Source organism: Botryllus schlosseri, chromosome 11 (genome assembly GCF_051294905.1).
Source record: "Botryllus schlosseri isolate E-star chromosome 11, Bs_hap1, whole genome shotgun sequence".
NCBI lineage: Eukaryota > Metazoa > Chordata > Ascidiacea > Stolidobranchia > Styelidae > Botryllus > Botryllus schlosseri.
Window position 1 is genome coordinate 16,674,619 of NC_137246.1, and position 15,705 is coordinate 16,690,323.

General features: G+C 45.8%; 1 protein-coding gene and 1 long non-coding RNA gene across 2 annotated transcripts in view; one reads left to right on the forward strand and one right to left on the reverse strand.

Annotated features, from left to right (window-relative positions):
- LOC145449982 (uncharacterized) overlaps nucleotides 1–14,784 on the forward strand; it is a 337,566-nt gene extending 322,782 nt beyond the window's left edge. Inside the window, exon 2 of the long non-coding RNA XR_013918393.1 lies at nucleotides 14,641–14,784. This is a non-coding gene — a long non-coding RNA (uncharacterized LOC145449982). The remainder of the gene's footprint in view (nucleotides 1–14,640) is intronic.
- Nucleotides 200–3,736, reverse strand: LOC145451017 (NAD(P)H oxidoreductase RTN4IP1, mitochondrial-like). Its single transcript, XM_080329504.1, has one exon. The coding sequence runs from the start codon at nucleotides 1,658–1,660 to the stop codon at nucleotides 320–322; it is 1,341 nt and encodes a 446-aa protein (XP_080185630.1). The 5' UTR covers nucleotides 1,661–3,736; the 3' UTR covers nucleotides 200–319.
- Nucleotides 14,785–15,705: the final 921 nt, after the last annotated feature.

Sequence of the window (15,705 nt, forward strand, 5' to 3'; positions counted from 1 at the left end):
TTGACGGTGTCAAGAACGAGGAAACTTACTGAAAATACATCTTTCCCACCCATCAAGCATCCACAAACCGGTACTAACACAGAAGTAGAAGTACAACCATGATATATATTCAATCACAGTCTTAGGTTTGCTTGGAAACTTGTCCATAGGCATCTTGCTTGATTCAAGTATAACTCACCACAGCATAAATGTAAATGGGTTTATGTTTACTGTAAAAACGATAAAGATGATTTAATAGAGCTTGCAACTCTACAACAGATAAAGTGCTGAATGTTGATCATGGCATGAAACACTTCATAGTCACAACCTCATTACAGTTTCACAGATGAATAATTGTTTCGGCAGAGTCTTTTGTAGTAGCCTCAGGTGAACCAGACACATTTATTACAACTTTACCTTTACATTTTCCGGAAGATACCAAATCAAACGCAGCAGGCACATTGTCATAATCAAACACTTTCTGTACAACAGGGTTTATCAACCCGTTATCAATCATTTTTGCAACCTCTAACAGCCCTATCCGATCAACTTGAAAATAAGACCACGAAAATTTATTTCCACGATTGAGCAAACAAGATTTCATATACGAGCCTAAAGATGCGGATAACCCCAAGACTATTCCCATGTTATCGGTGTTTTCTAGAATCGGATGTACCAAAGATGAATACGAACCGTCTGTTTGTAAAAAATGTCTCGCCCAGTCAGGGCTTTGCGCCCCGACAATATCAAACACAAAATCAAACCTTGGCTCTTCTAGTAGGAGTTTCTCATAGTCAGGGGAGGTGTAATCAAAGCACTGATCTGCGCCTAATGACATGCATAGTTTGCTTGCAGTTTTGTTACAAGTTACACCAACATATGATCCTTTGGCTTTTAGATATTGAATAGCAAAGGTCCCAATCCCACCAGATCCCCCAAGAAGCAGCACACGTTTTCCTTCTGCTACCTTTAAAAATCCCGACAGTGCAGACAACGTAGTCAACGCTACGTACGGGACCGACGCGGCCTCCACGTGACTGAGAGTTCTCGGTTTATGTGACACGGATTGCAAGTCCACACAAACATAATCGGCTAGAGTCCCAGTGCGATGGATGTCCTGTGCTCCAAACACCTCATCCCCGGGGACTATATCAAATACACCTGATCCAACATCCAACACAGTGCCGGAAAAATCTCTTCCTAATACTAGAGGAAATTCATTTTCATGCCCAAGATTTGTAAATTTGTTAATAGTACCAAATACTGTATTTCTACGGAAATTCAGTAAGTTGTGTCCGTATCCCTGGCACATTTTCACATCGATTGGATTCAGACTGGCAGCGTGAACCTTTACTAATATCTCGTTCGGTCTTGTTACAGCCTGTCTTAATTGACTCGCCCTTGCATCGATGCTGTTGACTTTCCCATATCCCACGTTAATTGTATCTCTCTTCAAGACTTTGTTGGGATTTCCGTACTGTTCAATCAGCCAGCAAGTCATGTATTCAGGCTTTCTGAAGCCTCTATTTTCGAACTCCGCCCAGTTCTGGAACGTGTCATTTCTCTCGCTTTTGGCTTGTTGAATCTTGCTGTCGAATAATTTTTTCAGGCCACTCATCGAGCACGAGCTGTGGATATTTCTGAACTGATGAAGCCATACCTTCAGCCGTGGCTTGAGCATTTGCCTGATTGGAAGTTATACCACAATAAATATTTAGATTGAATTGTAATATAGCTGGTACCTGATACCGAATACCATCACTTTAACATCCAAAGATGCGAGGACATGACACGATCTATGGGCTGTGCGGCTAATAGATTTCATCTTTCGCATGAAATTTAAAGCATATATACGGTAGGTAAGCTACAATAACCCTTCCCATCCAATAATAGCAACAAACGAGATCTAACGAGATACGGCACCGGTCGTTGATAGATTTAATGGAATATAATGTACACGTGCACCACAATGTATAAGTGTAACACACTCTCTACACCTACGGACCATAGTGAAATTGCTGGCAACGTCACATACACGTACGTACAACTTTGTGCTAACTTATTTTATTATTTTGTGCAAGAAACCCTCTGGCATGCGTAACTCATTGGAGGAAACAACCACTGTTTTAAGTATGGCCTATTAGAGATACCGCAGTGCAGAGCACAATACTGGTAATTAATTAATTATTATTATAATATGGCCAAACACCCTCGTCTATCGAGGATAGAAAATTAGAAAAACAATTATTCAGAAGAAATTTGTAGAACTACTACGTTTATAACTCCCTTTGTAACCGCTCAATTCGCAAAACCCCTTCGACAAAACAAAACATAACACTATGTTTATATATTGAGACTTGATATTTTCGATTTATTGCCATTGTTCACCACTGCCGGTGTGAAACCATTCCCGCACTTTTCCAAATATATTTATACCTAAGGATTGTCGATAGAGATGGTCAGTTGAGCGTTATCATCGACACATTTCTGACGATTTCTCTGCAAAATATTCAGTCAAACGGCTGTGTAGTAGGTATCTATTCGTCTTCTTAAAATTGTTTTTACGTCATAATACCTGAAATTACACCCGAAAACTGTCGTTTACGCTCATTTGTCATTGAATACATCACCAAGATAGCGATCAAGATAGCGTAATGGTTAAGCGTCCGGCTTCTTGATCGGTAGGTCGTGGGTTCGATTCCCGGCCGGGTCAGACCAAAGACCTGATTAGTAACACTGGTATCCATGGCTTCCCTGCTTGGCGCTCATGCATTGGGTAACCCTAAAAGGAGGGACCGCGGAAACTGCGGAAAACGCGGAACTCGCGGAAACGGCCCCTAAAACGCGGAAACTGCGGAAAATGCGGGAAACCTCGATTCCTAAAGCGCTGAAACAAGAGGAAAACGCGGAACGCGGAACAGTCGGTCATTGACCTCTATAGATCACAAAGTAGCCACTAAAACGAGGAAACAGAGGAAAAGGCGGAACGCGGAACAGTCGGTCATTGACATTTGTGGATCTCATAGAGGAACTCTAAAGTCTAAACGACGAAGCTGCGGGACACCAATGTTAGAGTGAGGCGAAGTAGAACTCATAAATGGCAGAGAACTGTTGATGGCGCTTCTTCGTTTCACAATACAAAATTTATAAACGTCAAAATAAATTGTTTTTTCCTTGGGAGAGACGGATTAGGGTTGGCGGAGGGGGTATATTAGGGTTACGTGAGGGGGATATTAGGGTTGAGGAGAGGGGAGATATTAGGGTTGGGGGAGAGGGGGATGTTAGGGTTAGGAGGGTTAGGGTTAGGTTAGGATTAGGTTAGGGTTATGATTAGGGCTAGGGGAGGTGGGTTATTAGGGTTAGGGTAGGCGGAATATTAGGGTTAGGGGAGGTGGGATATTAGGGTTAGGGTTAGGTTAGGATTAGGGGAGGTGGGATATTAGGGTTAGGGGAGGTGGGATATTAGGGTTACCTTAGGGTTAGGTTAGGGTTATGATTAGGGTTAGGTTAGGGTTAGGGGAGGTGAGATATCATGTCCCTAACCCTCTTCTCCAACCCTAATATCACCCCTCTCCGCAACCCTAACATCCCCCTCTCTCCAACCCTATATCCCGCCTCCCCTAACATCACCCTCTCCCTCAACCCTAATATTCACGTCCCCTAACCCTAATATCCCACCTCCCCTAACCCTAATCATAACCCTAACCTAACCCCTAACCCTAATATCCCACCTCCCCTAACCCTAATATTTCACCTCCCCTAACCCTAATATCCCACCTCCCCTAACCCTAATATCCCACCTCCCCTAACCCTAATATCCCACCTCCCCCAACCCTAATATCCCACCTCCCACAACCCTAATATCCCACCTCCCCTAACCCTAATATCCCACCTCCCCTAACCCTAATCATAACCCTAACCTAACCCTAACCCCTAACCCTAATATCCCACCTCCCCTAACCTAACCCTAATCATAACCCTAACCTAACCCTAACCCCTAACCCTAATATCCCACCTCCCCTAACCCTAATATCCCACCTCCCCTAACCCTAATATCCCACCTCCCCCAACCCTAATATCCCACCTCCCCCAGCCCTAATATCCCACCTCCCCAACCCTAATATCCCACCTCGATGACCGACTGTCCCGCGTTCCGCTGTTTCCTCGTTTTAGTGCCTACTGTGTGATATATAAAGGTCAATGACCGACTGTTCCGCGTTCCGCGTTTCCCTCTATTTCAGCGCTTTAGGAATCGAGGTTTCCCGCTTTTTCCGCAGTTTCCGCGTTTTAGGGGCCGTTTCCGCGAGTTCCGCGTTTTCCGCAGTTTCCGCGTTCCCTCCTTTTAGGGTTACCCCTCATGCATCTACAGGGTTGGTTCGATTGGTTTGAAATAAGGACAAATATGTTAGAAATGAGGTGAGTCTCATGTCAGAAATGAGGATAGTCATGTCAGAAATGAGGATAGTCATGTCAGAAATAAGGATAGTCGCTATATTCACTATAAAGTCAGTTACAGTACCAGGCACGACTTTCTAGTGCTGCTAACCCAGTCCGAACACATCCCAGACATGATGTCCAAACACGCCCCAGACACGATGTCCGGGTATCAACACAGGCCGAACACGCCCAAGACACCATGTCCGAATGGCAACACAGGCCGAAAACACCCCAGACATGATGTCTGAACACGCCCCAGATACGATGTCCGGGTATCAACACGGGCCGAACACGCCCAAAAGACACCATGTCCGAATGGCAACACGGACCGAACACGCCCCAGACACGATGTCCGAGTGTCAACTCAGATCCGAAAACAACCCAGACACCATGCTTGAATGGCCGAACATGTCCCAGACACGATGTCCGATTGGCAGCACAGGCCGAACACACCACAGACATGATGTCCAAACACGCCCCAGATACGATGTCCGGGTATCAACACAGGCCGAACACGCCCTAGACATCATGTGTGAATGGCAGTACAGGCCGAACACCCCCCCCCCAGACATGATGTCCGAACACGCCCCAGATACGTTGTCCGGGTATCAACACGGCCGAACACACCCAAGACACCATGTCCGAATGGCAGCTCAGATCCGAAAACAACCCAGACACCATGCTTGAATGGCCGAACATGCCCCAGACACGATGTCCGATTGGCAGCACAGGCCGAACACACCACAGACATGATGTCCAAACACGCCCCAGATACGATGTCCGGGTATCAACACAGGCCGAACACGCCCTAGACATCATGTGTGAATGGCAGTACAGGCCGAACACCCCCCCCCCAGACATGATGTCCGAACACGCCCCAGATACGTTGTCCGGGTATCAACACGGCCGAACACACCCAAGACACCATGTCCGAATGGCAGCACAGGCCGAACACACCCCAGGCATAATGTGTGAATGGCATCATAGGCCGACCACATCCCAGACATGATGTCCGAAGTCGCCGCAGACACAATGTCCGAACACAGCCGAGACACCATGTTTGAATGGCCGAACATGCCCCAGACACGATGTCCGATTGGCAGCACAGGCCGAACACACCCCAGACATGATGTCCAAACACGCCCCAGATACGATGCCCGGGTATCAACACAGGCCGAACACGCCCAAGACACCATGTCCGAATGGCAACACAGGCCGATAACACCCCAGACATGATGTCCGAATGCGCCCCAGATACGAAGTCCGGGTATCAACACGGGCCGAACACGCCCAAGACACCATGTCCGAATGGCAACACAGGCCGAACACACCCCAGACACGATGTCCAAGTATCAACACAGGCCGAACACGCCCAAGACACCATGTCCGAATGGCAACACGGACCGAACACGCCCCAGACACGATGTCCGAGTGTCAACTCAGATCCGAAAACAACCCAGACACCATGCTTGAATGGCCGAGCATGCCCCAGACACGATGTCCGATTGGCAGCACAGGCCGAACACAACCCATACATGGTGTCGGAACGCCCCAGACACGATGTGCTATTGGCAACACAGTCCCAACACCCCCCAGACACGATGTTAATAAGGTTGGTCGTGTTTGAAATAAGGTCAGTCTAGTGTTTGAAATAAGGATAGTCATGTTAGAAATAAGGATAGCCATGTTTGATATAGGGATAGTCATGTTTGAAATAAGGATAGTCTCATGTTTGGAATGAGGATAGTCATGTCAGAAATGAGGATAGTCATGTCAGAAATAAGGATAGTCGCTATATTCACTATAAAGTCAGTTACAGTACCAGGCACGACTTTCTAGTGCTGCTAACCCAGTCCGAACACATCCCAGACATGATGTCCAAACACGCCCCAGACACGATGTCCGGGTATCAACACAGGCCGAACACGCCCAAGACACCATGTCCGAATGGCAACACAGGCCGAAAACACCCCAGACATGATGTCTGAACACGCCCCAGATACGATGTCCGGGTATCAACACGGGCCGAACACGCCCAAAAGACACCATGTCCGAATGGCAACACGGACCGAACACGCCCCAGACACGATGTCCGAGTGTCAACTCAGATCCGAAAACAACCCAGACACCATGCTTGAATGGCCGAGCATGCCCCAGACACGATGTCCGATTGGCAGCACAGGCCGAACACAACCCATACATGGTGTCGGAACGCCCCAGACACGATGTGCTATTGGCAACACAGTCCCAACACCCCCCAGACACGATGTTAATAAGGTTGGTCGTGTTTGAAATAAGGTCAGTCTAGTGTTTGAAATAAGGATAGTCATGTTAGAAATAAGGATAGTCTCATGTTTGGAATGAGGATAGTCATGTCAGAAATGAGGATAGTCATGTCAGAAATAAGGATAGTCGCTATATTCACTATAAAGTCAGTTACAGTACCAGGCACGACTTTCTAGTGCTGCTAACCCAGTCCGAACACATCCCAGACATGATGTCCGAACACGCCCCAGATACGATGTCCGGGTATCAATACAGGCCGAACACGCCCGAGACATCATGTCCGAATGGCATCACAGGCCGAACACACCCCAGACATAATGTGTGAATGGCATCATAGGCCGACCACATCCCAGACATGATGTCCGAAGTCGCCGCAGACACAATGTCCGAACACAGCCGAGACACCATGTTTGAATGGCCGAACATGCCCCAGACACGATGTCCGATTGGCAGCACAGGCCGAACACACCCCAGACATGATGTCCAAACACGCCCCAGATACGATGCCCGGGTATCAACACAGGCCGAACACGCCCAAGACACCATGTCCGAATGGCAACACAGGCCGATAACACCCCAGACATGATGTCCGAATGCGCCCCAGATACGAAGTCCGGGTATCAACACGGGCCGAACACGCCCAAGACACCATGTCCGAATGGCAACACAGGCCGAACACACCCCAGACACGATGTCCAAGTATCAACACAGGCCGAACACGCCCAAGACACCATGTCCGAATGGCAACACGGACCGAACACGCCCCAGACACGATGTCCGAGTGTCAACTCAGATCCGAAAACAACCCAGACACCATGCTTGAATGGCCGAGCATGCCCCAGACACGATGTCCGATTGGCAGCACAGGCCGAACACAACCCATACATGGTGTCGGAACGCCCCAGACACGATGTGCTATTGGCAACACAGTCCCAACACCCCCCAGACACGATGTTAATAAGGTTGGTCGTGTTTGAAATAAGGTCAGTCTAGTGTTTGAAATAAGGATAGTCATGTTAGAAATAAGGATAGCCATGTTTGATATAGGGATAGTCATGTTTGAAATAAGGATAGTCTCATGTTTGGAATGAGGATAGTCATGTCAGAAATGAGGATAGTCATGTCAGAAATAAGGATAGTCGCTATATTCACTATAAAGTCAGTTACAGTACCAGGCACGACTTTCTAGTGCTGCTAACCCAGTCCGAACACATCCCAGACATGATGTCCGAACACGCCCCAGATACGATGTCCGGGTATCAATACAGGCCGAACACGCCCGAGACATCATGTCCGAATGGCATCACAGGCCGAACACACCCCAGACATAATGTGTGAATGGCATCATAGGCCGACCACATCCCAGACATGATGTCCGAAGTCGCCGCAGACACAATGTCCGAACACAGCCGAGACACCATGTTTGAATGGCCGAACATGCCCCAGACACGATGTCCGATTGGCAGCACAGGCCGAACACACCCCAGACATGATGTCCGAACTCGCCGCAGACACGATGTCTGAGTGTCAACTCAGGCCGACACGCCCCAGATATAATGTCTGAATGGCATCATAGGCCGAACACGCCCCAATAACTTCGCTATCTCGTGTCGCAAATTTATAAGGTTGAACTTACTTAATACAGCCATAATGCACATTTTACCTCATTTTGACGTGTCGCAAGCAATAAAGCACAAGTATGTTTTGGAATGTAATCAAATGTATTGCAAACAAGAATATTCATGAATGCTAGCTAGGAGAAATCTAAAGATCATGCGTTGTCATGCAAATATTTGTGTAGTCCAGTGGTTCCCAACGTGGGCGATATCGCCCCCCGGGGGGCGATTTGTCGGTCCAGGGGGGCGAAAATAGCCAAGGGGGCGATAGGGGGGCGAAAACGGACGAAGGGGGCGATAGGGGGCGATGGCGCGTTGAAATGGCTATATTGGCGTCCATGACCGTAACTGCCACACCCAAACCCCAATTGGGATGGGGGCCCGAGATCGAAGGAGGCCCACAATTCTTTCGTGAATTAACAATAATTATTGTGGAAATTTAGGCAACTTTTTCAAAAAAATTCCGCGCTGCGCGCCTTTTCTTGGTCTCATATTTCTTACTTATTGGATACCCTTCCTCCAAGAAATAATATGCATGAGTTATATAAATGGGCATCTCGGCATCAGTCACACCATGTCGCACCAAGAGATATGTATAGTCTCAGGCCATGTAACATGCGACTCCGAGAAGTGGGCCAGAACGCGAAAACCTTTGGGAAAAGGCCTGCCTTTATGCTGACCGACTTCGATATATATACGATAGACATATATATTTAATTGTATATATGCGCCTAAATGGCTGGCGCCAAATGTTCCTGTCCTGGCAATCAGAACCCCACAAAATTATGCCATCTCGCAGAGAAAAATTAATTGCCTGTGCAGACATACCAATTTCAACTCGTGTGAATCTTTTAGTTTAGTACGTATGGGCGATTTGAATATCTTTTGGCATAGCAGACAGGCCACAAAATGTCATTACGTAACGAAGTCATTATACCCACGGGTTCGCCCGAATATGTTAAATTATTATTTACGGGCCCTACATTTTCCAAGACACCTAACTCAGCTTTACCGGTAAATCTGAATACATGAGCAGAGAGAGGATAAGAAATTGATAGAAATATATATGCAATTCCCGATCATATTGACCGATTCAATCATACCGATGGAAATTTTTCGCGCTTCGCACGAATTAAGCCGACTAACTAATGAGTCCAACAATTTGTGCTGAGAAGTAGCGGTGAAGAGGTATCGGGGGAGTTGGGTATGAGGGGTGCAGAAGTTTGCTTTATCGCCCTATGGAGGGGGGGGTCAAGACCAACGTATTGGGGGCTGACGAAGTGCTGTTATGGTCCTTTTGGAATCAAGTCGGAGAAATCGCCTTTTTTGTTACTCAGCTCACCAAAATTTAGCTGGGAAAGTGAAATTTCGCGGTCGAGCCGAAAAGCTGACCTTTTTTCTTAGTCAACTCGCCGGTGATTTCAGTCTGTATGCCCATTCTTCGGTTCCCCATATTTGGGGGGCGATGATCGGCGTGGAGTTTGAAAAGGGGGCGATGAGCCAAAAAAGGTTGGGAACCACTGGTGTAGTCTGTAGGAGTCGACACCATGCGAGTGCGTTCAACGATTCCATTTGAAGTATTTCATCAAATTCAGCTCCATCTTCCTCGTCTGAATTGATAGATTGTGAAGGCAGAGGCAGGCTATTGTCACAATTATATTCTGAGGTTCTTCCTTGAATATAGGCAATGCGCGAGATATTTTTTCAACACCCAAAGCACTGTGCTCTATGCCAGAAAGGGTAACATTATGTATGAAAACAATAGTGACATTTTTCGGTCAATGTTCTTGGCCATAATAGTGGCGTGAATAAGTAAGTCCTCAGTGGATAGTCAGCATCTCCAAAAGCATAATCTTCATCATTTAATATTAATATGCCAAAATGCTGGACAGTTGTGTCTTCAAAAATCGGAATCACAGTCGCACTCTTTCTTCGAATACTTTGCGATAACGTACTGAACATCTGCCAGATACTTCCTCGGGGTTCTATTCTGATCACCCGTCCGTAAATTTCAACAACTATAGCAATTTCATATTCCTTCACTGCATCGCTTTACTATACAGCATCAGCAAGCAACTAAAAACAATAACTATCTGGCCACAAATATCCTGCGTTGTAAACCAGGGCTGTCAAACTCAAAATTACGTCGCGGGCCGGATTCAAACATTCGAAATGCTCGCGGGCCACCGGCTTTGCTTTTCACTTGAACATATTGTTACCAAGCTAGCAAGAATAAGTAGAGCAACACTTTGATCGCGAACAATGAAATTGACGATGATGATTGGTTGGTTCAATGCACTTATGAACCGCTGCTAAAACAGTCGCGGTAACGACGATACAAGTTCACTTATTTCTATGCTCCATTTACTTGAGTCGTAATATATCGTTAACCGTATGTATGCGTTGTGAGGATTGATGAATTCCAGAGATTCAACTGTAAACGCGGACTTTTGAATTTGTTGTATTTTATTTGTATTATTAAATCACGATTCAGGTTTCTTTACATTACGGGGACCTTTTGAGTCAGAAATGATACAGCACCGCGACCATGCACTGATATTTGTGTAAGAGTCGTATGAATTGATTTTATCATTGGATTAAAGCTGAAATCGCAGATACTTTGCTGTATAGTACCCCATTCACCAATGTATTGTTCGAAGCTGGTCCAGAATGATCATTATTCCACACAACAGTGGAACTAAAGTCCCAATTACACAGTGGATGCCGGGATCTGATCATCGTGTTTCGCGATGCGAATGGAGCAGCGGGCGATCAGAATAATATTCAGGACTTCTAGCCTATGATCTACGAGGGCTGTAACTGCCACACCGAAACCCCCAATTGGGAGCTCGAAGGGGTCCAATATTATTTTGTTGGTCGTTTGTTAGTGGATATTTATTCAACTTGGAAAATTCTGTCACGCTTCGCGCGATTTCATGCCCCATTATGCCTAGATTTTAATATCATCACTCATCAGTAAAGAAATATGCGCATATTTTAGAGAAATATGCATATCGGCGCTGTCGATTACCACGCAATCAACAGGATTATAACTCTAAGATAAGAGGTGGGCCACAACACATTTTCAAACCGGAAAAGGCCTACGGCCAAGAATAGGCTGAGAGCCCCTGGGCTTTACCTGTCGGGTAGAACCTAAGCTATATCCTAGCCGCTATATAGACTATACATTGGGTTCGATCTGATAGGTATGGCCCCTACCCTGCGCTCGGAATATCAACCTTGATTTTATCCCGAAAATAGTACATACAATTATTAGTTCGATAAATAGTTGAGTGGTCATTGGGCACGATTCATGAGCGAAATAATTCCAATTAGGTCAAGTCAAAACCCGGCATGAGCGACCATACTTCGACCTTTACCGCATCGTCTTTAGTACAATGCTTAAATATGGAAGCGGCAACCATGAATGTCTGAGAGGAGACGGCGGTGGAAAAAAGGTTGAGAATCACTGGAATATACCGAAGAAGCTAGAGAACATTGATGCCATCGGGTATATAGACCTATAGCACTAAAACAGTGCCATTCAACACACATGTATTTGTATTATATTTTATAAGAGCCAGGGCACCAGAAAACCCTCAAAATCGCCAAGGAACTAGAAATCGGATTCCCCACGTACTAGGGATGGGATGAATCTCTAAAAGGTTCAGGTTCGTGTGAACTTGAACCTTTTTGAAATGTTCTGTGTGAACGCGAAAGTGAAACTATGCCGTCAAGTGACGTCATATTGCCAATTGCAACTCTGCATTTCGGTGAATTGATATATTAATGTACGTACGTCGTACACGATACATGGCGACGACTCAGGTCACATATGCCACAATGCTGACGTAGGCCTACATGCTGATTATTTGAACGTTACTAAATGTGTCATCAAGCAAAGCAATTAAATTAAATGATATAATAATCCCATAAAATCAAGATCTTGTGTCGCTTTGCCAAAGATTTCGACGAGAACTTGTTTGGGAATATAAGCTTCCGCCTTAACGGTCTATGCCAGACCGGACAATGTATTCGGCGTCTGACTATTGCTACGTTGATATTGAACAGTTTTAAACGGGTTTATATATTACCCCATTAACAAGTTATACAATAGCCAACATAACAATAACCCCGATCGCACGGATTTGATTTTTATAATATAATAAACATATAGAATCAAGAGGGATCCCGTACGCCTGCTGGATTTTTTACATTAGACAAAGATGTATTCTTTTTATATCTTATTGATTGGTTGAATAAACATCGCATTCGCTCACTACTTACATGATAGCGTATTTCGCTCGTAATGTTGTGTGATTGCGGGCCAAGCTCACAGCAGAGAGTCACAAAATATTCACAAACGGAAAGCTTGATATTTCGAGCAAACTTTTGTAGGCCTAACAAAGTAAGTATTTTTTGCGATCGGCAAGGTGCCTGCTCGTTTAGTGAGTGTTGATTTATTTATGCTGTCAGCGGCATGCACAGAGTGGCCCGAAGTTGAAATTAAAAGAATTTCAACGAAAGCTGTTATACTGATGTGAAAAATTGCAATATATAAAGAAGGTTCACGGTGCAGAACCTGCCAAGGTTCGTTTGTGAACGTCAACCTCTAAATTTTTGAGGTTAACACGCAGAACGCGAACGTGAACCGTACGTTCACACCATCCCTGATACGTACAGGTACAATGACAGCGCAGTGAAACAATACGAGATGAGGCACGAATTAATATGCTGCAACGATTGTTGTCGAACAATTCAACAATCGCCAATATAACATTCGCAGAGTCAAGTGAACTGCTGCGAGCTGTCATTCGTTGTTCCGAACCCGTGTTTTACTCATTTGACCCCTAGTGGCATCGAGATCCTCGTGGTCGCTCGTTCGACATGGTTGCGATTCTGTGCTGTGTCTCCTTGAGGCTTCTCGATCGCTAGGGAGATGTATGGCTGGATATTGCATGTTCTGTGCTAGCGTGAATTTCTTTTAGCTGTGGAGCGATTGAGATGGTATGCAGTTTCCGCGTGTGAATTAGTGACCTTGTTGCCAGTGTCAAATCAGTGCGATGATCTGGGGCGTGTTCGGACATCATGTCTGGGGGGGGGGGGGGTGTTCGGCCTGTACTGCCATTCAAACATGGTGTCTCGGCTGTGTTCGGACATTGTGTCTGCGGCGACTTTGGACATCATGTCTGGGATGTGGTCGGCCTATGATGCCATTCACACATTATGTCTGGGGTGTGTTCGGCCTGTGCTGCCATTCGGACATGGTGTCTTGGGTGTGTTCGGCCGTGTTGATACCCGGACAACGTATCTGGGGCGTGTTCGGACATCATGTTTGGGGGGGGGGGGTGTTCGGCCTGTACTGCCATTCACACATGATGTCTAGGGCGTGTTCGGCCTGTGTTGATACCCGGACATCGTATCTGGGGCGTGTTTGGACATCATGTCTGTGGTGTGTTCGGCCTGTGCTGCCAATCGGACATCGTGTCTGGGGCATGTTCGGCCATTCAAGCATGGTGTCTGGGTTGTTTTCGGATCTGAGTTGACACTCGGACATCGTGTCTGGGGCGTGTTCGGTCCGTGTTGCCATTCGGACATGGTGTCTTTTGGGCGTGTTCGGCCCCTGTTGATACCCGGACATCGTATCTGGGGCGTGTTCAGACATCATGTCTGGGGTGTTTTCGGCCTGTGTTGCCATTCGGACATGGTGTCTTGGGCGTGTTCGGCCTGTGTTGATACCCGGACATCGTGTCTGGGGCGTGTTTGGACATCATGTCTGGGATGTGTTCGGACTGGGTTAGCAGCACTAGAAAGTCGTGCCTGGTACTGTAACTGACTTTATAGTGAATATAGCGACTATCCTTATTTCTGACATGACTATCCTCATTTCTGACATGACTATCCTCATTTCTGACATGAGACTCACCTCATTTCTAACATATTTGTCCTTATTTCAAACCAATCGAACCAACCTTCCTCTCATGCATTACTGGGATAGCATGGAGGGGTGGTGCATGACTTAGAAAGTCGTAACGGCTATATCTGCACTTCCTTGTCCAGCGGCATATGCACATCATGCACTCATGGTATGCATATGCGCTGATCGTGTGTATGTATATCATGAGTCAGTGTATATGCCGCAAAAAAAAAAAAAAACATCAAGGACAAAAATAAACTACGTCCTTTCCTTTCCTTTCAAGAAATAGTATGGCAAGAGGTTCTTGAATATGCCGATGTAATTTCCAAAGCACAAAACGTAATGACACCCGAGTATATTTCCATGATTCACCCGATCACCGATTTTCGCCAAAAATTCTAATAGAATAGACCAGGGGTTCTCAACTTTCCTTGCGTTGCGGGCCGCATTTTAACAGCAAAAAGCGCTGCGGGCCGCAGAACATTATTACCGTATATTTGTGGACTATACTATTATATTTAGGCTAATATAGCCTATTTACCAGTCGTGTATGGGCATTTAGTTTGTATGCATTCTACAGCATAATGGACAGCATTCGTAAGCTTTCAGTTGCTGTTTCTAGTGAGATTGTGTCATCTTCCGACAGAACAAGTAAATCCCTTCATGAAGCGTGCATTGCAGTCGTTCCCAAGTCAGCATGTGCACCTTCAAACCCTTGCACCAGAGAACTGAACTCTCTGTATCAATGCGTGAGCGAGCAAGTATAAAACTACGGTTACTTTTTCTTTACAGACACCATTGTCACTTTGGGCTCTCAGTGATATGAGAAGAAGTCTCATGTCCGGGGTTATTTCTGAGCAAACCAATCAACCATTCTCATTTCCTTCCATGGCTGATGCCCGGCACCAATAGTTACAGAAGTCAGCTTTGTTAAGTTGATATTGTTTGCTAGTCCCCTCTCCCCACGTTTGCCCAGTCAGCATTACGTCTACAAATATATCCACTCTGATAGAATACCCCAATACAATTAGCGTTGCAATGTCCGTAGATTTTGTCCAATGCTAGGTTAAAGTAGTCTACGGGGCAACGTGTTTCAAAACACGCGACAAAAGATTAACTGACATTGCTGTTACTCTTGTCACGGTTGAATCAGACAACCGCAGCGTCGAAATTTGTTAGGTGAAGTTGTCCTTGCTGCTAAATTCCGGAAACAGCGGAGATTCGCACAGTATAGTAACGTTTGGTTGGAAAAACACCTTTTCTAAGATTTCATGGGTTTAGCGATATACCAAGCAATTTTGAACCATGCGTTTTTAACGTCGCCGGCAATCTCAACAATGCCTCAAAATATGGATTGCTTAGCCTAAGACCTATAGCTAGCAACGCTTTTTACTAAGATCAGGTGATATGTGTAACTCGAGATGGAACTGTCCGAAGACCTATTCAGAACAATAAGAATCTAAACTCGAT

What these genes read in the sequence shown, in the direction of transcription:
- LOC145451017 (XM_080329504.1), bottom strand. Translation starts at nt 1,660, where the DNA reads ATGCTCAAGCCACGGCTGAAGGTATGGCTTCATCAGTTCAGAAATATC.